This window comes from Ovis aries, chromosome 3 (assembly GCF_016772045.2).
Source record: "Ovis aries strain OAR_USU_Benz2616 breed Rambouillet chromosome 3, ARS-UI_Ramb_v3.0, whole genome shotgun sequence".
NCBI lineage: Eukaryota > Metazoa > Chordata > Mammalia > Artiodactyla > Bovidae > Ovis > Ovis aries.
In genome coordinates this window covers 31,547,862-31,570,414 of record NC_056056.1, presented here as the reverse complement: position 1 = coordinate 31,570,414, position 22,553 = coordinate 31,547,862, and the positions used below count along the sequence as shown (strand labels likewise).

The window sequence follows — 22,553 nt, the reverse complement described above, 5'->3', positions numbered from 1 at the left end:
TTTAGTATTTATTTTTCCCCAGAAAGAAATTATATCTGGAAATTCTCAGGGAAAATCTGTTTTGGTTATGTGGCATTAAGGAATTAATATACTTACCTGTGTGTATACTTTGGATGCCCTTGTGTTTGCGAAAGAGGATTTCTAGGTTTCTCTATAACGCTCTGTGTATGCTGGGGAAGCTCTTGTGTTTGTGTACATGGCTGACACATCTGTGTTTTGCCATAGCACTTTTTTTTTCTTGGAGTTGTAAACCAATTAAATTATCCTGGCCCAGATTGTGTCACATTTACTGAAATTATTGAAGTTTTTAGCAATGAAAATATCAGAAAAGGAACTTGGGTGTTTTAATTTTCAAGAAATGTTGATTTGTATTAAACCCATTGTTCAGAAACTCTAGTATAGCTGGGTTTTTTAACAGGCTGATTTTATATGCTTGCAAAGAAATTGGGCTTTTTATTTCTTGAATCCTGAATCTTCAAACCTCAGGCAGTGCCTTATTTTCACAGAGATGCTCAAAATGGAATAAGTGACATATATGGAATAAAGTTATTGATAATGGAGACATAGTATTATTTTAACTTTTTTTGGATATCGTGGTTTAAGGAATTAAACTTATTTAAATAGTACTTTTTAATTTTTATAAAAATTGAGAATAAATTAGCCACCAAGATTTTTCTTTTACTTATGTCTTATAATTTTAGTACATTCATAATATTGTAAAGTGACCAAGACAAATTCTGGAAATTTATTGATGATACAAAGTTGTTTTTCTCATGTAGCCCCTTTTAGAAAAGTGGAAACTGTACTGGCTTGGAGCTTTCTGCTTCATGTACCTTTGCATTTAAAATTACTCTAGTTTTCAGTTTTTAAAGTGGCTTGTTATAGGCTGTATATTCTTAATTTTTTAAAGATACAGTAAATTTTCATGCACTGAACATTTTAATTTGGTATCTAGTGTACTGATTTGAAATTTAGTTTTTGAACTAAGGACTCATAAATACAAGTACAGTTTATATTGTTAGTGCTTCCTTGCATGAAAGGCCCAATTTTTGCCTTTCATATCATCAATACTCAGAGAAAATAGTTTGTGGTTTTTTTTTCAAATAAAGAAATTTAAAAAGTTATATACAGGACTATGATGTCTGGGAGAGGAAGAGGCCAGAAGTATATTGTTTAAAGAATCAAAATGAACATTCACATACACTGGTGTTCGTTCATTTGTTTGTGCAAGAGTGGTGGTCATGTCAGAGGTATTTTGAAACGGTTGGTTCAGTAATTTGGCCTACTGTCTTTTTTTCTCTATAACAGTTTTTCTGTTTTCTACTACACCTTGCACATCCACCAATCCAAGACACCCTGTAGGTGAGTATTTTTCTAGTTATCAAATGGCATCACTTGTTCCCAAGACAGTTGCCGCTTCACTAAAACTAGGCTTTATTTTTCTCCTATGAAATATTTAATTAATTGATTTCACAGAGTGTATCTTATTCCATGGGGCTTCCCTTGTGACTCAGTGGTAAAGAATCCGCCTGCCAATGCAGGAGACCCGGGTTTGATCACTGGGTTGGGAAGATCCCCTGGAGAAGGAAATGGCAACCTACTCCAGTATTGTTGCCTGGGAAATCCCATGGACAAAGGAGCCTGGAGGGCTTTAGTCCATGGGGTCACAAAAGAGTCAGACATGGCTTAGCGACTAAACCACCACAACTATTTTATTCTACAACTTCTAAAATTACCTGGAAACTGCTGAAGAGCTGACTTTACATTAAAAAAAAAACCACACACACACAATATGATTAAACTTTTAAATCAGTTTTTAAATACTATCCTCAGAGTCTGTTCTTTTTGAAATTTCGTTCCAAAACAGGAGAATTAGGATAGGTTGACTATTTAAGGAAAATATAAAAGTTTATTTTAACATTCAGAGATAAAATAGAATAAGGAGTTAAAAAGGAAATTTGTTTTAGTAGCATTTTTAAATTTTTCTGGAAATTAAGGATGTTTTTCCTTTAAAAGTTTCAGAGAAAACTATTCCCTGATTATTGATATTGCATATAATTAGATTAATTCTTGATTCATATAATTATATATTCATGGACCAGAAAGTCTGAGCCTTTTTATTTTTCTATATTTATCTTAGACTTTTTCCTGATCATTTTTTGCCCTCTAGGTTTTCAAATATAATTTCAAAAAATTCTAATAAAGATGCTTTCCTAAAGTCTTTGGAAATAAAAAGGGTAATGAAATATTATCTTATTCAGTGTGCTAATTTTGAGAGGTTTGGATAAGAAAAGGAAAGAAATAGAAATATCCCTCCACTCTTTTACAGTTGGTAAAAATTTATATATGTAGTTCAACGTTGCAGATATGTTTGAAATACCTGCATTATTGCACTGTTTAACTTATGGCTCTGGAAAATTGTTTATTATCATTAAAACTGTCTGTTGCTTTGCCTGTACTCTCGTATCTTTGCTAGCAGGTAGATGTTCTCAATCCATGTATTAATAGAAAATCTAACCTACAGATACTAGAATTAGCAAGGCAAATTTCATTTTTTAAAAAAGGCATGTTTTTTCATCTTTCCCTGGGCATGTTGTAACCTGCATGGCTGAATTAGGTAGGTAGTTTTGTGAGGTTTCTTAGTAAGCTGTGAAGTTTGTTAGTCTTTTTCATATAATCACCTTTTTCTTCCTGCTGGCTTACCCTTGTTTTATCAGCAACAGCCATTGGTCACTGTCTTCTACATACCATGCCTGATTTAGGTGGCATGTAGTAAAATTAAAAACATTTTTTTTGAATCAAATACCTCTCTTGCCTTTGTGCTCCTGTGTGGTTCCTTCCTTTTGCCAACATTTATGCTTGTTTTTCTCTTGTGAATGTTCTATGTGAACTTTGGAAAATAATAACCCTTGGATTTCAAGATCCAGGATAAGAGGGTGTGTATTTGCAGAAAAGGTCAAAAATTGAAGGTCCTGAAGGAGTTGTACTGTACAACTGTTCTGGATTGGTGGATATGCAAATGTTAAAGGAAGGGAAGGAACAAATATTACTTTTGATGTGAGTGATCATAACATCTGCATTTCCAATTAGGGGGAAATTTTTATTTTAGCGTCTTTCATCTGGCTTATTATTAAATTGGCAGTATATTTTATTTTACCCAGGAGATTTAAAACTATGTAAAATATAATATTTGAAAAATTCATATAAGTGGTAGGCTAACTCATTAAAGAAAAATAATCCTTTTGAATCTTAGGAATGTTTTGATAATCATATAAACTATTTGATTCTCATTTCTGTATCTTGCACATTACATAGGCTAATTGAAATGTGTTTAAGAGAAAATAGAGAATTTTAGAAGTAGAATTCTCATATTGAAGAGAGAGAGACAGGTTTATTTATTTTTTCCTGGCTGCACTGCATGGCATGTGGATCTTAGTCCCCAACCAGGGATCAAACCTGTGCCCTGCATTTGAAGCATGAAGTCTTAACCACTGGACAGCCAGGGAAGTCCCTGATAGTCAGATTTTTAACTTACTCATACACTTGTTAAAGGTACTGAAGAGATGTCATATTAACCTATAAGAATTTGTTGATGGACTATTGAGTTGATGTTGACTTTTATGTAAAAGGGCAGTAGTTCTGTCTGGCAACTTCTTAATTGCCAGCCTGGTCTTTATTTGCATGTGTTGGCAGACTGTGACTGAAGCTATGGTTAAGACTCTTTAACACCTGGGGAAACTTTATTTTCTACTTTCTGAAGTGGGAGTATCTCATAGTTTTTTGCTAATTTATTTATTGCTTTTTAGAGATTAAAGGTGTTTTGTGACTATTTTATAGAAGATTGAATTAAGGTAATGGGAGGTAAACAAGTGGTTCAGCCGAATAGTTCATTAATTTTAAGCTTTAGGGTGGCATATCTTGGTTAAAATATTTAATCCATATGTTGAGTGATTTTAGGCAGTGTGCACGAACATGTGAACTGTGTCCTCTTTTTCTTTTTTGTGCTTCCTGATAATCACTCTTACGTAGGTGACATATAGGTGCATGCTTATCTCTTTATTTGCAGCATTATAGTGGTGTTTTACTTTATGTGATAGAGAAATGGAGCAATATGATAACCTTTATACTATTAATACATATTGAGTAGGAATAATAACAAAATATTCTCCTTTTCTTAGGTGGGATAAGGGTAGATAGAAGTTGTATGTATGGTTTGTGCATTATGTCTTGAACAACTTGAATATTGAGGCTGACTGTAATTATAGTAACAGGCTTGACACATTTAATGTATTGGGAAGTTACTATGTAGACTTTAGAATAATTTCTATTTGAATGTTTAATGCCAGTTCTTTCCTTGATTAGATTTTTCGTGAAGCTCGAAGAACAGTACCTAGTATTGTTTACATGCCTCACATTGGTGATTGGTGGGAAGCTGTCAGTGAAACTGTGAGAGCAACTTTTCTGACTCTGCTACAAGATATACCGTCATTTTCACCCATATTTCTGTTGTCTACCTCTGAAACCATGTACAGTGAACTGCCTGAAGAGGTAAGAACTGACTAAATATTTATGTTTTCTTATGGTTTAAAATAGTTTTCCTTGTAATTTGACATAGTTACTGTAAAATCAGTACTGTCAATGCTCATGCCTTGGTTGTACCAAGTATTAGCCATGTGACTTGTGAATTAACTTTTCAAGTTTCGCTTTGTTGTTTTTTGATATATATTTTGATATATTCCTCAGTATTGTGAATTATGAGATAATTCATGCTTAGACTGGACTATGATGTATATAGTAACTATATAGTCACTACTAAGAATACCTTAGCTGTATTGTCATCAGTGCCATTATAATTATCCTTCTCCTTCTTACCATCTGTTAGATTATTTGGTGGGATTTGACCTTTCCTCTCTTTCATTGGTAGCATCATGTTGTGCATATTTTTAAAACCTGATATTTAGCATTTGAATTCAAATCCAACTCAATAGTAGAGAATAAGGTAAAAATCACAGTTGTTTCAGAAAGAAATGAGATCAGCTCATGAATGAAATTGCTTTTTAAGAAATTATTTTAACATTCTAAGCATACCAGGTTTTGAAATAATCTCCTTTAGAAGTGCTTAGAAATATTTTGCCCAAGCAACAGTTCTTATAAAAGCTTTATGTATTTCAAATTTTATAGTCTAAATCTTGATTACCTAGAATTTTATGATTCAGATTTTTTTTACCAAGTTCTTTTGTTCTGTTTCAGCTCTTTTTACATATCTTGCTAAAGTGAATTTGTACAACTTACTGCTCTTGTAAGAAAAGTATATTAAATGTAGAATATTTCTCTTTTTTTATTCAGAATCTGATATTCTTGAGACCATTAATCAGATTTTTTTTTTCTTTAATCACAGGGAGTGGTAAAGTTTAGTGGAAAGATGTGTGCAGTAATAGTCAGAAAAATATACTTGTTGGTGTGAGATAATATATGTGAATTTATTTTGGAAAATACAGAGCTACAAAATATTTGGTATTATATTAGTATTATAAAGTAGGAATGCTTTTGAAATGATTTAGGAGAATGGAGTGAACCACATAACTGAACCTAGGAGCCACATCTTAAAATTTGATCCTCTCAACTAGTTTTATTATTATAATTTTATAAAAATTAAAGAAAATTAGAATAATTAAGGGTTCTAGGCAGAAATATATATTTACCTAAAGTGTCCCTATATTGTTAAAAAATTTGTAAATAAAAGTATTACTAAACCTATCTGTGTGATACAACAGTTTTAATTTTGCATATTCTTGTTTATTTGCATATGTGATTTTATTGTTAGTTTAGTTTTATAAAAGCTAACATTGCATCATATACATTTTCAGTGTTGCTATATTGTTATACTTTTTTTGTGAATTCCAATATCCTTAATTAATAGCTAAAATACTAGAAATTTACTAGCATTGAATCCCAAAATTTCAGCACCCACCCTCCCATCTTCTGTATTCTTCACCCTTGTTATACCAAATAGTTACTAAAGTTATTAAGGATAGCCACTGTGGAACAAAGTGACACAGGTGAAGATTATGGAGATTTTGTTAGACTACTGATTACATTATATATTTTATATTAATTTATATTAATTGTCCTTAGAAAAGTCTCCTCTGCCCCAAGCCTTTCATTTTAATTTCAGCTTTGCCGTTAGTATATTGCTCTGTTTTGGTCATACTTAGTGCTTATTGATAAATATTTGGTTAATAAATAAAAAGCATAGAGAGTTGCCAACTGAGTAACTAGGTTAGCAAGGTGCCAGATTAATGGAAGAAGAATTGAAGTACACAGTGAGTAGCAAAAAACGAACTGATTCTAAAAGAAAGAAACGGCCAGTTACTATAGTGTATTTAAGAAAACTCAATGGTAAATTAAAATAACAATAAGATACAGATTAAAAAAGAAATGTTTCATAAACTCTCTTCAGGACAGTTCATAGTAATAGATTTAATTAAAAAACATTCATTTAAGTTCAGCAATGCCATTTATAGATAAGTAGTTTTTCATAGATAAACAAAAAAGAGAACACAAACAGCACAAAAAGTTACCATAGCCTTTCTTCACGGACAGAGTTTTTTAGGGACAAACAGAAAGATACGGCACAGGCAAAATAAAAAATACAAGAGTATTTATCAGAGCTTTTCTTCATAGATTGGAAACTAAATATCCTATAGTAGGGGATTGGTTCGGAGAAGGCAATGACACCCCACTCCAGTGCTCTTGCCTGGAAAACCCCATGGATGGAGGAGCCCGGTAGGCTGCAGTCCATGGGGTCGCTAAGAGTCAGACACGACTGAGCGATTTCACTTTCACTTTTCACTTTCATGCATCGGAGAAGGAAATGGCAACCCACTCCAGTGTTCTTGCCTGGAGAATCCCAGGGACGGCGGAGCCTGGTGGGCTGCCGTCTGTGGGTTGCACAGAGTCGGACACAACTGAAGCGACAGCAGCAGCAGCAGCAGCAGCAGCAGCAGCAGGGGATTGGTTAGGTCATGGTAGATTCCTTCCATGAAATACAGTGAGACCATTAAAAATATTGACGTAGAAAACAATGTCATGGAAAGATGCTTGAATATATTGCCAAAAATTATAGACATTATATTAGTATGTATGGCATTATCTGGGTTTATATAGAAATAATTATGTATTATATAGTCATATATATATAAATAAAACTATGTGTAACTATGAATAATAGTAATTATCACTGGGTCTTAAGATTTTAGTTATTTTTGTTATCTGTTTTCTAAATCTTCTATAATAAATGCTACTTACTGTTCTCATCAGGAAATAAACTCATTCAGAGATGAAAAGAAAAGGTTCTCTACCAAATTTTTAAAAGCAAAGCAAAACAAAAAAGAATTAGTCATCATGGGACTAATAGGGATACAAAAATGTTTTCTTTCTGTGGGACAAAGTGACAATTTCATCCTTTAGAGCCCTTTTAAAATTCTCTTGTAAATGTGTCTTTGTATCTTTCCCTCTTTTCTAAGTCCAGAGGTCAGTTCAGTTCAGTTCAGTCACTCCGTCATGTCCGACTGTTTGCGACCTCATGAACCACAGCACGCCTGGCCACCCTGTTCATCACCAGCTCCCCGAGCCAAACTCATGTCCATCACCAACTCCACCAGCCAAACTCATGTCCATTGAATCGGTGATGCCATCCAACCATCTCATCCTCTGTCGTCCCCTTCTCCTCCCGCCCTCAATCTTTCCCAGCCTCGGGGTCTTTTCAAATAAATCAGCTCTTCATATCAGGTGGTCAAAATATTGGAGTTTCAGCTTCAACATCAGTCCTCCCAATGAACACCCAGGACAGATCTCCTTTAGGATGGACTGGTTGGATCTCCTTGCAGTCCAAGGGACTCTCAAGAGTCTTCTCCAACACCACAGTTCAAAAGCATCAATTCTTCTGTGCTCAGCTTTCTTTATAGTCCAATTCTCACATCCATACATGACTACTGGAAAAACTATAGCCTTGACTGCTGCTGTTGCTGCTGCTAAGTTGCTTCAGTCGTGTCCAACCCTGTGTGACCCATAGACGGCAGCCCACCAGGCTCCCCTATCCCTGGGATTTTCCAGGCAAGAACAATGGAGTGGGTTGCATTTTCTTCTCCAGTGCATGAAAGTGAAAAGTGAAAGTGAAGTCGCTCAGTTGTGTCTTACTCTTAGCGACCCCATGGACTGCAGCCTACCAGGCTCCTCCATCCACGGGATTTTCCAGGCAAGAGTACTGGAGTGGGTTGCCATTGCCTTCTCCGTAGCCTTGACTAGACGGACTTTATTTTTCATATTATCTTAAATATTACAGTGAGTATGTTTCATAGTAGAAATGGTAATATTAGTAGAATAATATGTTTAATATGTTTATGCATGTACTGGAGGGAATATTTTCAATTTTTTTTTTACTGATGAGGCATTTCATCAAAAAAAAAAATTGGAAATCATCGTTCTAGACTGACTGTTATCAAATTGTGATCCATGGACCCCTGTGGACCTCACAGGACATTCAGAGATTTGTCACATTCCTCTTTGTTGTTGTTTAAGCTGTGTATCTTGTTTGTTTGGGTTGTGCTGAGTCTTTGTTGCTATGCTGGCTGTTTTCTAGTTGCAGGGAGTGAGGGTACTCTCTAGTTGCAGTGTGTGGGCTTCTCATTGCTGTGGCTTCTCTTAATGTGAAGTGTGGGCTTTAGGGCACAATGGACTTCAGTAGCTGTGCCACATGGGGTCAGTAGTTGTGGTTCCTGGGCTCTAGAGCAGTCTCAGTGGTTATGGTGCGCGGGGTTAGTTGCTTTGCATCATGTGGGATCTTCCCAGACCAGGGGTTCAACACATGTCTCCTGAATTGGCAGACGGATTTTCTATGACTGCACCACCTGGGAAGCCCTGTATCTTCTTGAATATGGGTTTTCTTAATGTAAAGCACTCACCACATTATTGTAGTAGATTGAATGCAGAAGCAGAAAATGAGAATCCAGTTGTCTTTCATTAAGCCAGACATTAAAGAGATTTGAAGAAATATAAAATAGTGCCACTTTTCTCACTGAATTTTATTTTACATATATAATATTTTATATTTTGAAAAAAATATGTCTTCCAAAAAGAGTGTTTTGTTGTTCAGTCTCTAAATCATGTTCGACTCTTGCTACCTTATGGACCACAGCACTTCCCTGTCCTCCACTATATCCTGGAGTTTGCTGAAGTTCATGTCCATTGAGTCAATAATGATATTCAACAGAATATATGTTTTTAAATTTATCTTATTAAACTATCGTTGATTTACAGCATTGTGTTAATTTCTACTGTGCAGCAAAGTGATTCAGTTATACATACATTCATATTCTCTTCTATTATTCATTTTGTGTGTAATAGTTTGTTTCTGTTAATCCCAAACTCCCAATATAACCCTCCCCCTTGGCAACCACAAGTCTATTCTCTAGGTCTGTGATTCTGTGTCTGTTTCATAAATAATTTCATCAGAAGAATATATTTTAGTGTTGACATATAATATGTTTTAAATGAATACATTATTTGGAAGGTTCTTAGTTGTAATTTTTAGTACATAGATATTGGCCAATATAACCCAGATAAACAAAAGCTCTTTTGGGTTCTTGAGTAATTTTTAAGAGTTTAATGACGTGTGGATACCAAAACATTTGAGTCTCTAACCTCTACCACAAGCTTTTTGAGAGGAGGGGACTGTCTTATAGTCCTTCACTTCCTAATACACTGGAATTGCTTAGTAAATGTTTGTTAAATGGAAAAAGAAATTGACCATTGAATTACCACAAAGGCTTTGCGAAAGTCCTGCCTAACCTCATTCCTTTTTTTTTTTTCTTTTTTTGCAAAATTCTAGTGTAAGTAATATACTTCTGTGGACCCTGAAGATTTTTTCTGAGAACAGTTGGAGAATTTTAGTTGAGATATATGAGAATTACAAGTTATTTCTATTTAGGAGAATTAGGAAAAAAGAGTCCAGGGTTGAACAAAGAAAAGAAAAGGGATTTTTAAACAAGGAAGCAGATAGAAGTTGAAACTTGACTTCTTATATATTGCTGGAGGATTGTAAAATGATGTAGCCACATTGAAAAGTTGGCAGTTCTTAAAATGTTACGATATGATTCAGCATTTTCACTCCTAGGTAACTACTCCAGAGAAATATAAACATACATTCACCCAGAGACTTGTACACCAGTGTTCCTGCTAGAATTATTCTTCATAGTGGAAATAACCCAAGTATTCATTAATTGGTGATTAGTGAAGCAAAATGTCATACATACAGAGTGAAATATTATTCAGCAATAAGTGGAGTAAACTGCTGATACATTGTCCAGCATGAGTGAACCTCAAGATATTATTCTAAAAGTGAGAGAAGCTAGGCACAGAAGACTACCAGTTCTATGATATGTGATTTCCAGAAGAAATGAAATCTCTAGATGCAGAAACCAAACCAGTGGTTGTCAGCTGGGAGTGAAGTGTGGATAGACTTCAGATGGGAACAGGGGAACTTTTGGGAAGTAATGGAAATATTTTTTTAGTAAAACTGACTTGTGATAGTTGCACAGCTGAATTAATTTACTAGTAATTATGGAACTTAAAGTTTCAGAGAGAAAGTAGAAGGTATGTCTAAGTTTATCTGGGAAAGTCAGAGAAAGCTTCCAAAAAATATTGGCTTGAGTGGAGAGTTAAAAAAAGTTTAGGAAAGAGTGAATAGCATATATAAAAACCACATTGTGAACCAGTGTGGAAGAACATGATTCGTTCAGGGAATTAGTATGAGTTTCGTCTTGTTGCAACATGAAGTTTGAGTCTGGGAACATCAGAAGATAGTTAGGAGTGAATTTAAAGAAAAAAAAGCTGTTGATAGTAATCAGACAGGCAAATCAGGGGGATTATTGTAGACTTGCTTTTGGTTTGTTTTTATATTCATGAAGTTCAACACAATGTTGAAAAATGATCAGAAGGAAGAATATTTAAAACTGAACTTAAATGCTTTGCTTTGAACAAAACACTTGAACAAAATCTTGTTATTTCCAAGGTATTGAATTCTGTTTATTTTTAAAGAACCAGTTAATGTTAGCATTTTCTGCTATGTCTTCTCTGTATATTTGCTATATCTTCATCTTTGCCCCTTGTAGGGTCTCCTCTGTTTCACTAGCTCTGTTATAACACTTCTGGCATGGCATCATAGTACTTTCTTGTGAGACTTGAGACTTGACAGCAGGAAGTAAGCCTCTTTTCTTCAGGTTTATAACTACAGTGTCTGGCATGAAATTTGGCACATAATGGATGTTCACTAGTAAATTTGTTTGTCAGAACTTTTCAAGAAAAGCCTTGCATAGCATAGATTGAAGGGTTTAAAGGATTTTTACATGAAGGTAGTCTTCAAAGAAAATATTGGATGGGCACAAGGTGAAATTTTATATTAACTCTTGAAAGATTTGGCTTTGAGTTGAGGTAATTTCCCATCCAAATGCTGAATTCTGATGGCTATTTTTCATTAATTGTCTCTTCTCTGTCTTAGAATTTTAAAGTTAAAAATGGCCTTTGCAGCTAAATAGTCTTCTCTGTTTATTCATTTTATGACCTCAGGCCAATCACATAAACCTTTCCAAGCCTGTGTTTTTTCATCTATAAAATGAAGGACTTCATGTACCTCCTTGTTACAAAGATAGGTTAAAATAATTTTTAAAAATTTCTGTAATTCATAGTGACAAACTGAATGGACTGTCCAAAGTTTATAAGAAATATATGCCTGAATTTGGGCTAGAATCTGATGTCTTAAATTTTAATCCAGTATTTCCACACTGTCATGGTGGGGACTTCTTTCCATATTAGTGACCTTTTTCCTTGTTTTATTTGCAGTTTCCAATTGGATGTGGGCTGGGAAACAAAACCACAAGCTTTACTTTTTCAGTACATGCTTATTAAGTATTGCTAGGTACCAGGTATAGTGGTAGGTATAGGAAAATAGATGAATTCTGTTCTCAGAAAGTTTGGTGTCTAGAAGTAGAAAATAGACCTTCTTAAAAAAAATCAAATGAAGTGTATAGACAAATGTGAATGATGTAAAGAGGATTTAAAGAGCATATTTTAAAAAGGGGACATCTGGGGTCAGAGTCTTTATAGAGTAGGTGAACAAAGGAGAGGTGGCAGTCCCTAAACTGGAAGGGATTGGGATATGAGTATGACAGGCTTAATTTTCCTTAGGAGTTTTGCATGGAAGGTGATGTCACTGTGTAGCATCCTTTGATGAGATTGAAGGTATAGTTTGTTTGCTCTGAAACCAGGATTCCAGAGGATCCAGTGGGATAGACTCAGTAGGGAAAGAGCCCAGGAGGGGAAGTCAGTGGATAGGAAGCACACAAAAACATCTTAAGAGAAGGCGATGCTGTTAGCATCCTCCTTGCTCTCTATTGTGTTGACAGATTGTAGATAATTACTTTTCAGCTCATGTAACAGCTCTTCGAGATTGTCCCCATCTGACTATGGTAATCAACCGTCCTTTTTTATATCATAATTTATTAATGACTTGAACTGGATCATTATTTCATTCTTGTTTATTCCATGAGGTTGAACCTCTCAACAGCATAGCCTAAGACTACTTTAATCTCTCATGAATATTCAGTGAACATTGAAAATGGTACGGAAGTTGAAGAAATTATAATTTGGTATAATATATAAGCTTTTAATTCTTTTAATATTTAATGTCTTTGTGTGTGTGTGTGTATGTGTGTAGGTTAAATGTATCTTTAGAATACAGTACGAAGAGGTCTTGTATATTCAAAGGCCTATTGAAGAGGACAGAAGAAAATTTTTCCAAGAACTGATTCTCAATCAGGCCTCAATGGCTCCACCACGAAGGAAACACACTGGTAAAGTTCCTAAAGTCTTTAGGAAAATGGGGGTGGGGAAGGTGTTGGAGTTAAGAAATATCCTTTCTTGGAGTCATTAAAACAAAACAGTTCTTTGTGGAAGACAGTTTTTCAAGTTTTGTATAACTTTAGATGGACTCATGGAAGTGGCCATTGTGTTTAACTGACTTGAAATTGGAAAGTACAGCCTCATCGTTAAAGTTTTTCTAATGGATGACTGTTAATGAAGTAATCTCTTTATCACTTCAATCCAGTTGCTCTAGTAGATTTATGAGACTCAAAAAGTCATAGAAAAAGTCTTTAGTTCTGCTCTGTTTTAGTCATTTTTAGTACTGAGGGCTTGAACTAGCAGGTTGTGAACAACAGGTGTTGTGTTGATTGCTTTCTGGGTCAGGGTTGTTTTGTTGGGCCTGATTAGAACAATTGCCTTTTCTGGTTTATTTTATTTATTAATTGATTTTTAAAGTATTTATTGAACACCTGTTTTGTTAAATATATTATGCTAGGCACTTAAAAGTCTGTCATGGCTCTCTTTAAGCATTAGAGTTTTCTTGGCCTTAAGAGGGGCCTTAAAATTATTCAGTCCCCTGACTTAAGAAAGGGCTGCATTCTAAGTTATTCAGTAATTTCTCTTCCTAATCTTAAAGGTGGAAAGATTTTTACCACCTAAATCTTAAAGGTAGTAAAAGATAAGATCCTCTTGATTAATCTGTCTTTCAGTGTCTTTGAAAAAATAGCAGTCCTATTTATTAGAAAAAATTTAAGCCTCTTATCTTTTGTTCTATCTTTTTGTGTTTCTCATGGCTGTTCTTATGGGATATTTAAATACATTTCCCATTTCTGCCAACTCCTTACTGTTTCATACTTCTTTGTTTTTCATTGGTTATGTTATTAAATACTTCTTTGTTTTTCAGTGGTTATATTATCCAATACTTTAATAAATCTGTGGCCCTTTAGTGGCTCCTTTTCACATTTTTCTCAGTGTTTATAAAATGGACATCTATCAATGAATATAGCTGTGTAGTTTTCCCCCCAGAAACCTTGGGAAATTCAACATGGAAGTTACACCTTCTGGTTATTAGTTGTTGCCTTCTGCTAATCTAAATAACAGCATTTAAAATATTTTATTATTAAAGTGATTCATTTTAATGAAGTATCTTGCATGTTCCTAGATATATTAAAGTCCTGTAGATCTGAATTTTCTATGTTAAGGATTAACATTATTATTTTTTTGAGTTGTTCCTCCTGTTGACTTTCATTTTTCATCTTAGGGGCTATTTAGAAATCAGCAAGAATACTTAGAATTTTAATCCTGAGCTTCAGTGTGATACCAGGAAAATCTTTTAAGGAATTAGAGAGCATTATGATTAGGCAAGTTAATACTTTACCTTCTAAGAAGATGTTTGTTTGTTTTACAGTATATAGTGAATACCATAGACTTTATATATAAAACTTAACACTGGGTTTTCCATCTTCCCTATGTCTTTGGGATTTTTTTAGTTACTGCTCCCCCCACCCCCATGCCCTGCAGGTGGCATTTACTCTCCTAACTGTGTTGTATTAAGAATTTGAGAGTAGCAGACGTGTGTAAAATCAGAAGTGTTTGGGAATGGGAGGGACCAAAGGATTATTACTCGCCTGTTTAACTTTCATGCATATAAAGCAACCTTGTTTTGAGAAACAGTCTTTAAATAAAGTTGACTTCAGCAAACCATATACAAGTACTTCACCTGAAGATATTTATGTTGATTTGAAATATTTCTCTTAAAGTTGTATATAAATAATAATCTCAAGATAAAATTATTTAAAATTATATCATGTGCCCTTTAAAGAAGTCCTGTTATAAGTTATTTTATAAATAATTCCCTTATGTACTTTTGTTCCCATTCAAATCTTTACCTGCTGGATTTGCATGGTTCATGTATATTTGGAATTCTCTTCTTAAAAGAACATTTCAAGGGAGTGCCAGAAAAATAATTGAGGTAGGTCATGGACCTGCCATGTTGGAATCTTAACATTTTCTTCTACTTTCTTCAGGTCTTTGTGCAATGGAGGTACTTCCACTTGCATTACCTTCTCCACCTCGTCAGTTATCAGAATCAGAGAAAATTCGGATGGAGGACCAAGAGGAAAATACTTTAAGAGAGTTGCGGTTGTTTCTCAGGGATGTAACCAAGAGGCTGGCGACAGATAAACGCTTTAACATCTTCAGCAAACCGGTGGATATTGAAGAGGTCTTGTTTCAGTAGTGTGCAAACAATGAAGTTGAACTGGCTAAAAGAAAAAAATATTGACATCTTTTTTTGGAAGGAAAAAAAGCAAAGGCATGGATGAATATTACCCCTAGCCTGTAAAATTTTAATCCATGTGTAACTACCAGTGTCATCAGCAAACATCTGGTGACTTTGGATGAAATTAGTGACAGTTTGTATATGTCCTCTTAATTAGTACTGATATTTGCAATCTCTTATTCTTCAACTTAAGAAGAGGATTAAAAGTTACTTTAGTGAATTGTCCATACTAGACTATTTTTATTCCAGGATAAATCCTGCTTTCCAAAAGAATATTGGTATTAATCAGTTAATACCGGTTTCCCAAATTGTGTGTATATCTTACTGAAAGAGGTAGCTAAGAAACCTGAAGTTTGTCTTTCATTATTTTGGAAATGCCTCTGACTAAGATGCTATATGAAGTTAAGCACAGCCTATTAGTTTTCTCTGTAAGAATTTTCTCTGCTCCCAGTGGAAAATTTCTCACTTTCTATGTGTATTGTTTTGTGTCCTTGTGGGAGCATGATTTGTGATGATGAAAAAAGAAATTTTCCATTTGGAATCTACTATAATACTGTAGAATACATTTTATTTTATTTTATCCTGGGATAATGTAGTGTGTGGATGAACACAGTGCAATCTTTACTAGCCTTCTTCTTATAGTTCAGACTCCATGTTTGAACAACTTTGGTGTTTTAATTTTTTATTCTTTTTTTAAAAATTTGAATTATGAAGTGGTTCAGAGTTTAATGTTGTGTCCTTGTTGTGAAATCTGTACTCTTGGATCTGAGCAGATTCCTTTGGAACCATTACCTTGTCTATGCCTGGGAGCTAGTGTTGTGTTTTTTCCTCTTGGAAAGCCTGAATATATCTATTCTTCCACATCTCCCTTTTGGGGAGTAAAGTGAAGTGAAGTCGCTCAGTCATGTCCGACTCTTTGCGACCCCATGGACTGCAGCCTACCAGGCTCCTTTGTACATGGGATCTTCCAAGCAATAGTACTAGAGTAGATTGCCATTTCCTTCTCCAGGGGATCTTCCCAACCCAGGGATCGAACTCAGGTCTCCTGCATTCTAGACAGACACTTTACCGTCTAAGCCACCAGGGAAGTCCTTGGGGAATAAAGGGACGGTCTAATTTTATTTGTATATTTATTCACAACACATAGTTTTTGCTATTTGATCCTTTCAGCACCACCGCAGAGATCATTATTATGTTTGCAGTTGAAGAAATTGAGGCTCATTGTCAAGTGACACACCAAGAGAAACATTTCTTAAAATTTGAAGCCCATGTTCTTTATATCACAGCTACCTTCCATTTTTTTTCTGCTGGAATGACAAGGCTTGCCTATTTGCTTTTACAATTAATATATATGATTCTATATTTGTGAAGCATAGCTTTTAATCTCATGATGCTTTCAGAAAATCTTAAAACTATAAGCCACCTTTAAAAGTTGTTAAAAATGTTTATTTCAAATTGGTTATGGGAATGCTGACACTTAATTGGTAGGGACTTGCCCCCAAGTCAGTCTCCCAGGTTGAGAATGAACCACCTTGGTCTTTGCCCAGGAAAACATTTTCTGTCTAACCAGAAGAGATTGTCAGATTTCACATGCCATCTGTGATAGAGTAAAAGTTATATAAATGGTGGTAAGGCAGTAGAAGGGGATAGAAAATGTTGGTCAGTTAAAACTTTTATTTTAGAGTTATGTTTTCTCTTTTTCCTCTTTTTTTCCCTCCTCAATTTCCTTACTTCTTTGTTTGCTTTTAAGGCTGAAAACATAGGAGTCTCTGGGAAGGATAGAGAAGGGAAACTAAAATAATAACATTTAGATAACCTAAAAACACAAAAACTTATATGAATTTGAAATGTCTAAAAACATTGAATTCCAAAGCAAATTGCAGAGAAAAAAAATGTTTAGAAAATAAGCAGTGAATTTAAAGTTAGACATAGGTGCTGAAATGTTATGGTCTTTAGTAATATAAATGTTTATAGTACAAAGGTTTATAAAATGTTTTCCACATGTACACAATACACATCAAGTGTCAGAGCCAAGAATCCAACTAATACCTTCTGAACTATTGCTTGTTGGGTAAAGCTCCACTACTCCCCTGTAAGGAGATTGGCTGGCTTTTTAGCTCCTAGAGGATGAAAAATAAATTAAAACATGCACACATAGCTACTTAAAATTTTAAAAACATAAATAATATGTGTATATATATATATGCTTATATTGTTCTATAGGCATAGGCATATAGGTGTATTTATACATGTAAATATATATTATATATACAAATTTAAAAGGCATCTGTCCTATCTACAGTGAAGAAAACTAGCCTTTAATTTCCTAGAGCAGAAATTACCATATTCCCAATTTTGTCCTGGACTGATTAAACATTTCTAAGACCGTGTTTATGTCAGAACTAATTACTTGATTTGAGGTTTGTGTTGGGGAAGACAGTCCAGGCACACACACCTGGGAGATGTTGTAGGTTCAGTTCTCGGCCATGGCAGTACAGTGAATATTGCAATAAAGTGAAGTTATATGAATTCTTTGGTTTCCCAGCATATATAAAAGTTATCTTTACACTATGTAATGGCACTGAAGTGAAGTGAAGTGAAAGTCACTCAGTCGTGTCTGACTCTTGGCGATTCCATGGCAATCTCCAGGCCAGAATACTGGAGTGGGTACCCTTTCCCTTCTCCAGGGGATCTTGAAGTGATAGTTGCTCAGTTGTGCCTGACTTTTCGTGATTCCATGGCATTCTTCAGGCCAGAATACTGGAGTGGGTAGCCTTTCCCTTCTCTAGGGGATCTTCCCAGCCCAGGGATCCAACCCAGGTTTCCCACATTGCAGGCAGATTCTTTACCAGCTAAGCCACAAGTGAAGCCCCAGAATACTGGAGTGGGCACTCTGTCTCTTCTCCAGCCTATCCCTTCTCCAGCCTGTCCGACTCAGGAATTGAACTAGGGTCTCCTGCCTTGCAGGCGGATTCTTTACCAACTGAGTTATCAGGGAAGCCCTAGTAATTATGTCTACAAAGCCTAGCATAATTAAAAAGTGCTTCATTGCTAAAAAATGCAGGGTTGCCACAAACCTTCAGTTTTTAAAAAATGTAGTATCTGCAAAGTGCAATAAAAGGAAGTGCAATAAAACAAGGTATGCCTGTAGATATATAGGTGGAAGAGCTTTCTAATTGGTCAAGTGATAAAACATAAAATTTAGTGGACAGTCATGACTAATATCTCTATTTTGGGTTATCTCCCAGAAAAATCACACAGAGCAAAATTTATATTTTGCTTCTAGATTTGCTTATACTTAGGGACAAGGCCAGCAAATCTTCTATTAGTCATAGAAGCAATACCTACTTTTGTTATATAATTGACTCAAAATGTTTGTAATGACTCCAAAGGAGTAGAAAACTCTTTCCATGAAACGATTCACCTTGGAAAACTAAAAAAGAAAAAATGTTTTTGTTTAAAGATTTTAAAGAGATCTACCCAAGAACTTCTCTAATAATATGAAAACAAATCTGTTTCTTTTTATTTTCCTTTACAGTTTTTTTGCTTAGGTAACATTTATTGATGCTTATTGGGTACTTTTACCCATACATTTTCTTCTCAGGTATATCCAAAGGATTAAAAAAAAACAAAAGCTGACACAGTTGGTTTCATATTTCGAGATGAGAAACTCTTCAGAGTTGATTAAATATGACTTGAAACTGAAGCTTTTCATGGAAAGTATGACATAGTATCTTTAGTGGCATAAAGTGCTCTATAATTTTATCCTTATATGTAATTATTTCCTAGATATCTAGATTTAGTTTTAAAATAATTTTGATTTTTGTTTTGTGTTTTTATGAGTAGATTATATGAAATACCAGAAGTAATTTTCATTAAAATACCGTGTTTGTTTTAGGTTTCAGATTATCTTGAAGTAATCAAGGAACCAATGGACTTATCAACAGTAATAACTAAAATTGATAAGCATAATTACCTGACTGCTAAGGATTTCCTAAAAGATATTGACCTCATCTGTAGCAATGCTTTGGAGTACAATCCAGATAAGGACCCAGGAGGTAAGAATGCACTGGGCAAGGGTGACTTTGGTGATCAAAGAGAAGACAGTTTAAAATGTAAATAAAACCTGCCCCATATTTCAGATAGAAAAATTAGTCTTAAAGACATATTAGAAATTTCTTATTGAAGAACTAAGTATATGCTTAAATATTAAATTTAATTATTAAATTCATTTGTTAAAGTACTAAAAAATATATTTAAATTAGAGGATTTTATTCTTTAAAATAATTTTTATCAAAGTATAGTTGATTTACAGTGTTGTGTTTAATTTCTGCTGTACAGCAAAATGACCCAGTTGTATATGCATGTATTCTTCTTCATATTCTTTTCCATTATGGTTTACCACAGGATATTGAGTATAGTTCCCTGGGTTGTACAGTAGGACCTTATTTTTTTATCCATCCTGTATATGATAGTTTATATTTGCTAATTCATTTATTAAATTATTAGATAATATATTTAAATTCAAGGATTTTATTATTATGTTCAAGATTTAGTTTCTTGATTTGCTTTTCACTTTTTATACTTAGATTCTAATTTTTTGCAGGTCAGATGGAAAACTAAATAATTGAGAATTTAAGATTGATTTGTTTAGTCTCCATTACCAGTGCTGATAAACACTGGGCATTTTGGATTTCTGGAAATGTATTATAGTTAAGTTTATTAATTAAAAGACCCCTTTGGGTAGATGGACATTATCTGTTCTATAGACTGTACTTATGTTTACATATGCAAACAAACATCTTATGAATGTTTTCATAACATCTTATGGAAAACCTAAATGAACTTTTTGGCCAACCCAATATAATTTATTATTTTACTCTTAATCCCACCCTGTACTCAAATCTGTAGTCTCAGTTCTGTTAATGCCTCCGAGGGGAGACCTCCAGGAATAATCTGTAGTTAAACAAGTTGAATTTATTGGTACATTGTAATAAAGGAGAATGTACATCATGGGAAATCATACAGGATTTGAGCCAAGTGATTTTGAGGAAAATTTAAGGGAGTAGAGCTTTGCAGTGGAATAGATGCTTTTAGGAAGTGGGAGTAATTTGGGGAGTAGGTATTTTAAGAACCTGGAATGTAAAAAGAATGGAACCAGACTAAAGTTGTGATTGGTAAAGAAGCAGCATTCATTTTACACAGGATAGAATTATATTTGGTTATTTTTGTAGGGCAGTGTTCATACTTTTGTCCGTGTTCAGATCTGATTATGGAGTGGTCTTGTTTTTATCTTGATCCATCATGGTCACAGAGTGGTGGTATTCAGTAAGGTTGTTTATGTTTAATGTAAGTACACCGAGGCCAGTTCCCATCTGGCAGGGGTCATTCTTTTTCTCACTCTGTTAAGAATTCTGTTTTTTCAACAGGTGATATAAAAGTAAGGTGCTTTTTATTTTAGAAAATTCACTTAAACTTTCAGTTATCTAAAGATATTTAGAGTATAGTTTCTACTTTATGTCTGTATTTATGGGCAGTGGTTCTTAACTCAGTTCACTTGTTAGAATGACCTGGATTTCTCATTTCTACACAAATTGATTATTTCTTGTCTAAATTTAGACTGCAGTAAATCACATATTTTAGTTCCAAGTTAAGTGGCAGAATAAAATTTTATATAGCTGCTTTTGGTATCTTACTGCTTTTAATAGTTTTTAAGCTTTGTTTTAGGACATTTATCTCTTGTAGTTTTTGTTGTTTGTTTAGGTTTTATTTCGACTTTTTATTATATATCATTTATTAGGATAAAATTTATGAGGATAAAAATGAAGAAAAAGTAACCTATAACCTATAATCCTGTTACCCTGTTACCTAGTATTTTTTTCTTTCTCTTTCTCCCCCTGCCTCCCTTCTTCCCTCCTTTTCTCTCTCTCTCACACATATGCACAAATACTATATGTGAAATGCATACATGCATAATATTTTTACTAAAATGAAAATATAACTTTTGTAAACTTTTATTCATATAATATTTTGTGAAAAGTTTGAGTTAATGTATTTCTACCATGTAATTTTTATCACATGAGTGTATTATAGCTAATACCCTATTGTTGGGCATATTAAAGTTTTTAGCTTTTTTCTCTATTATAATATTGATGAATATAGGATAAATTTTGTGTATGTCCTTAATTATTTCCTTAAGATAAATTCCTTAAGGTGAAACTTCTGTATCATAGAGTGTGTAATCTCTTTTAGGGCTTTAAATCTGTGTTGTTAAAGCTTTTTCACAATTTAAAAAATCATCTTCTAGCAGCATCAGGGGCACTTGTTAACCAATATAGCAGTTTTGTGTGACTGAGAGAATCTCCTTTGCAGTGTAGATGGCATCTGTAACAGGGCCACAGTTTGCCTAGTAAAGAATGGGCTGGATGTCAGTCTCCTTTGATTCCCTTGCTGGGTTCTGGGTGAAGGTACAACTGCACAAGTGTCTATATGGTGGCCTTAAGCAGTGTGTGAGAGTACTTGAGCACCTACAGTCTCATCCTGTTAGGTTTTCAAGAAATAGAGGTTACTGACATTGTGCAGTAGGTAATGAGGCCCTGGGCTTTGGATGTGCACCTAGGCTTCAGTCCCCATTTTATTTCCTAGTTCTTTAGGAAATAAAGTTAAGTCCTCTAAGTTTTAGTTTCCTTATCTGCAAATATGGAAAATTACTCTTCTCTTGGGGTAGCTGTAAGGATTAGATGAGAAAATATATTAGGCCCTACCTTATGAAATTGTCATTTTCATATGGTTCAACTTGAATATGTTAGTCCTTAGTATAGTGCCTGGGATGTGATAAGTGTTCCATAAAGGTTAGTAGTTCGTATATTTGTTTTTGTTATCATTATTATTTAAACTGTGCCTTAATTTGTCATAATTGTTTCCTTAGTGGGTACCTATACATTTACTTTAGAATGACCCTTTACTGTATTCCCTGGACCACATTTAAAATTGAATTCTATTTTGGAAAAAATCTAAGAACTGCTAGTGATAAATGAATTTGAGTGGTTAGAAAAAGCCAGTAGAAAGGATCAGTCCAGATCCTTTCCCCCTCTTCTGTGTGACTTAATTATAATCACATCAAAATAATACTACTTTCATGAAAGAAGCATTGATTTCTGGTGCATAATAACCTTTTATTATAGAATGTAGTTGTATAATCAAAGGATATGGCTCTGTCTCACAGAATTGACATGGTATACTTGTAACTTTATTCCTTTACTGTTTTAGATGCAAAAAGTATCATATAATTCAAAAGCATGATTTTGGCTCTGTTTATATTTTTTCATATCTTTAGTCAAGAGCCCTGTTTTCT

The 22,553-nt window shown here is 34.2% G+C and overlaps 1 protein-coding gene across 6 annotated transcripts in view; it reads left to right on the top strand.

Annotated features, from left to right (window-relative positions):
- ATAD2B (ATPase family AAA domain containing 2B) overlaps positions 1–22,553 on the top strand; it is a 153,558-nt gene that overhangs the window by 81,785 nt on the left and 49,220 nt on the right. For 3 of the 6 annotated variants that reach the window (XR_009599768.1, XM_042245844.2, XM_042245843.2), the window contains 4 exons: positions 4,363–4,548; positions 12,773–12,908; positions 14,946–15,127; positions 19,098–19,257. Coding sequence is in view for 4 of the 6 variants with exons in the window: in XM_042245844.2 (XP_042101778.1) it covers positions 4,363–4,548; positions 12,773–12,908; positions 14,946–15,127; positions 19,098–19,257 (664 nt within the window). In the remaining 2 variants the exon portion in view is untranslated. Of the gene's footprint in view, positions 1–4,362; positions 4,549–12,772; positions 12,909–14,945; positions 15,143–19,097; positions 19,258–22,553 lie in introns of all 6 variants that reach the window. The other 3 variants (XR_009599767.1, XM_004005715.6, XM_042245842.2) reach the window with 1 other exon arrangement.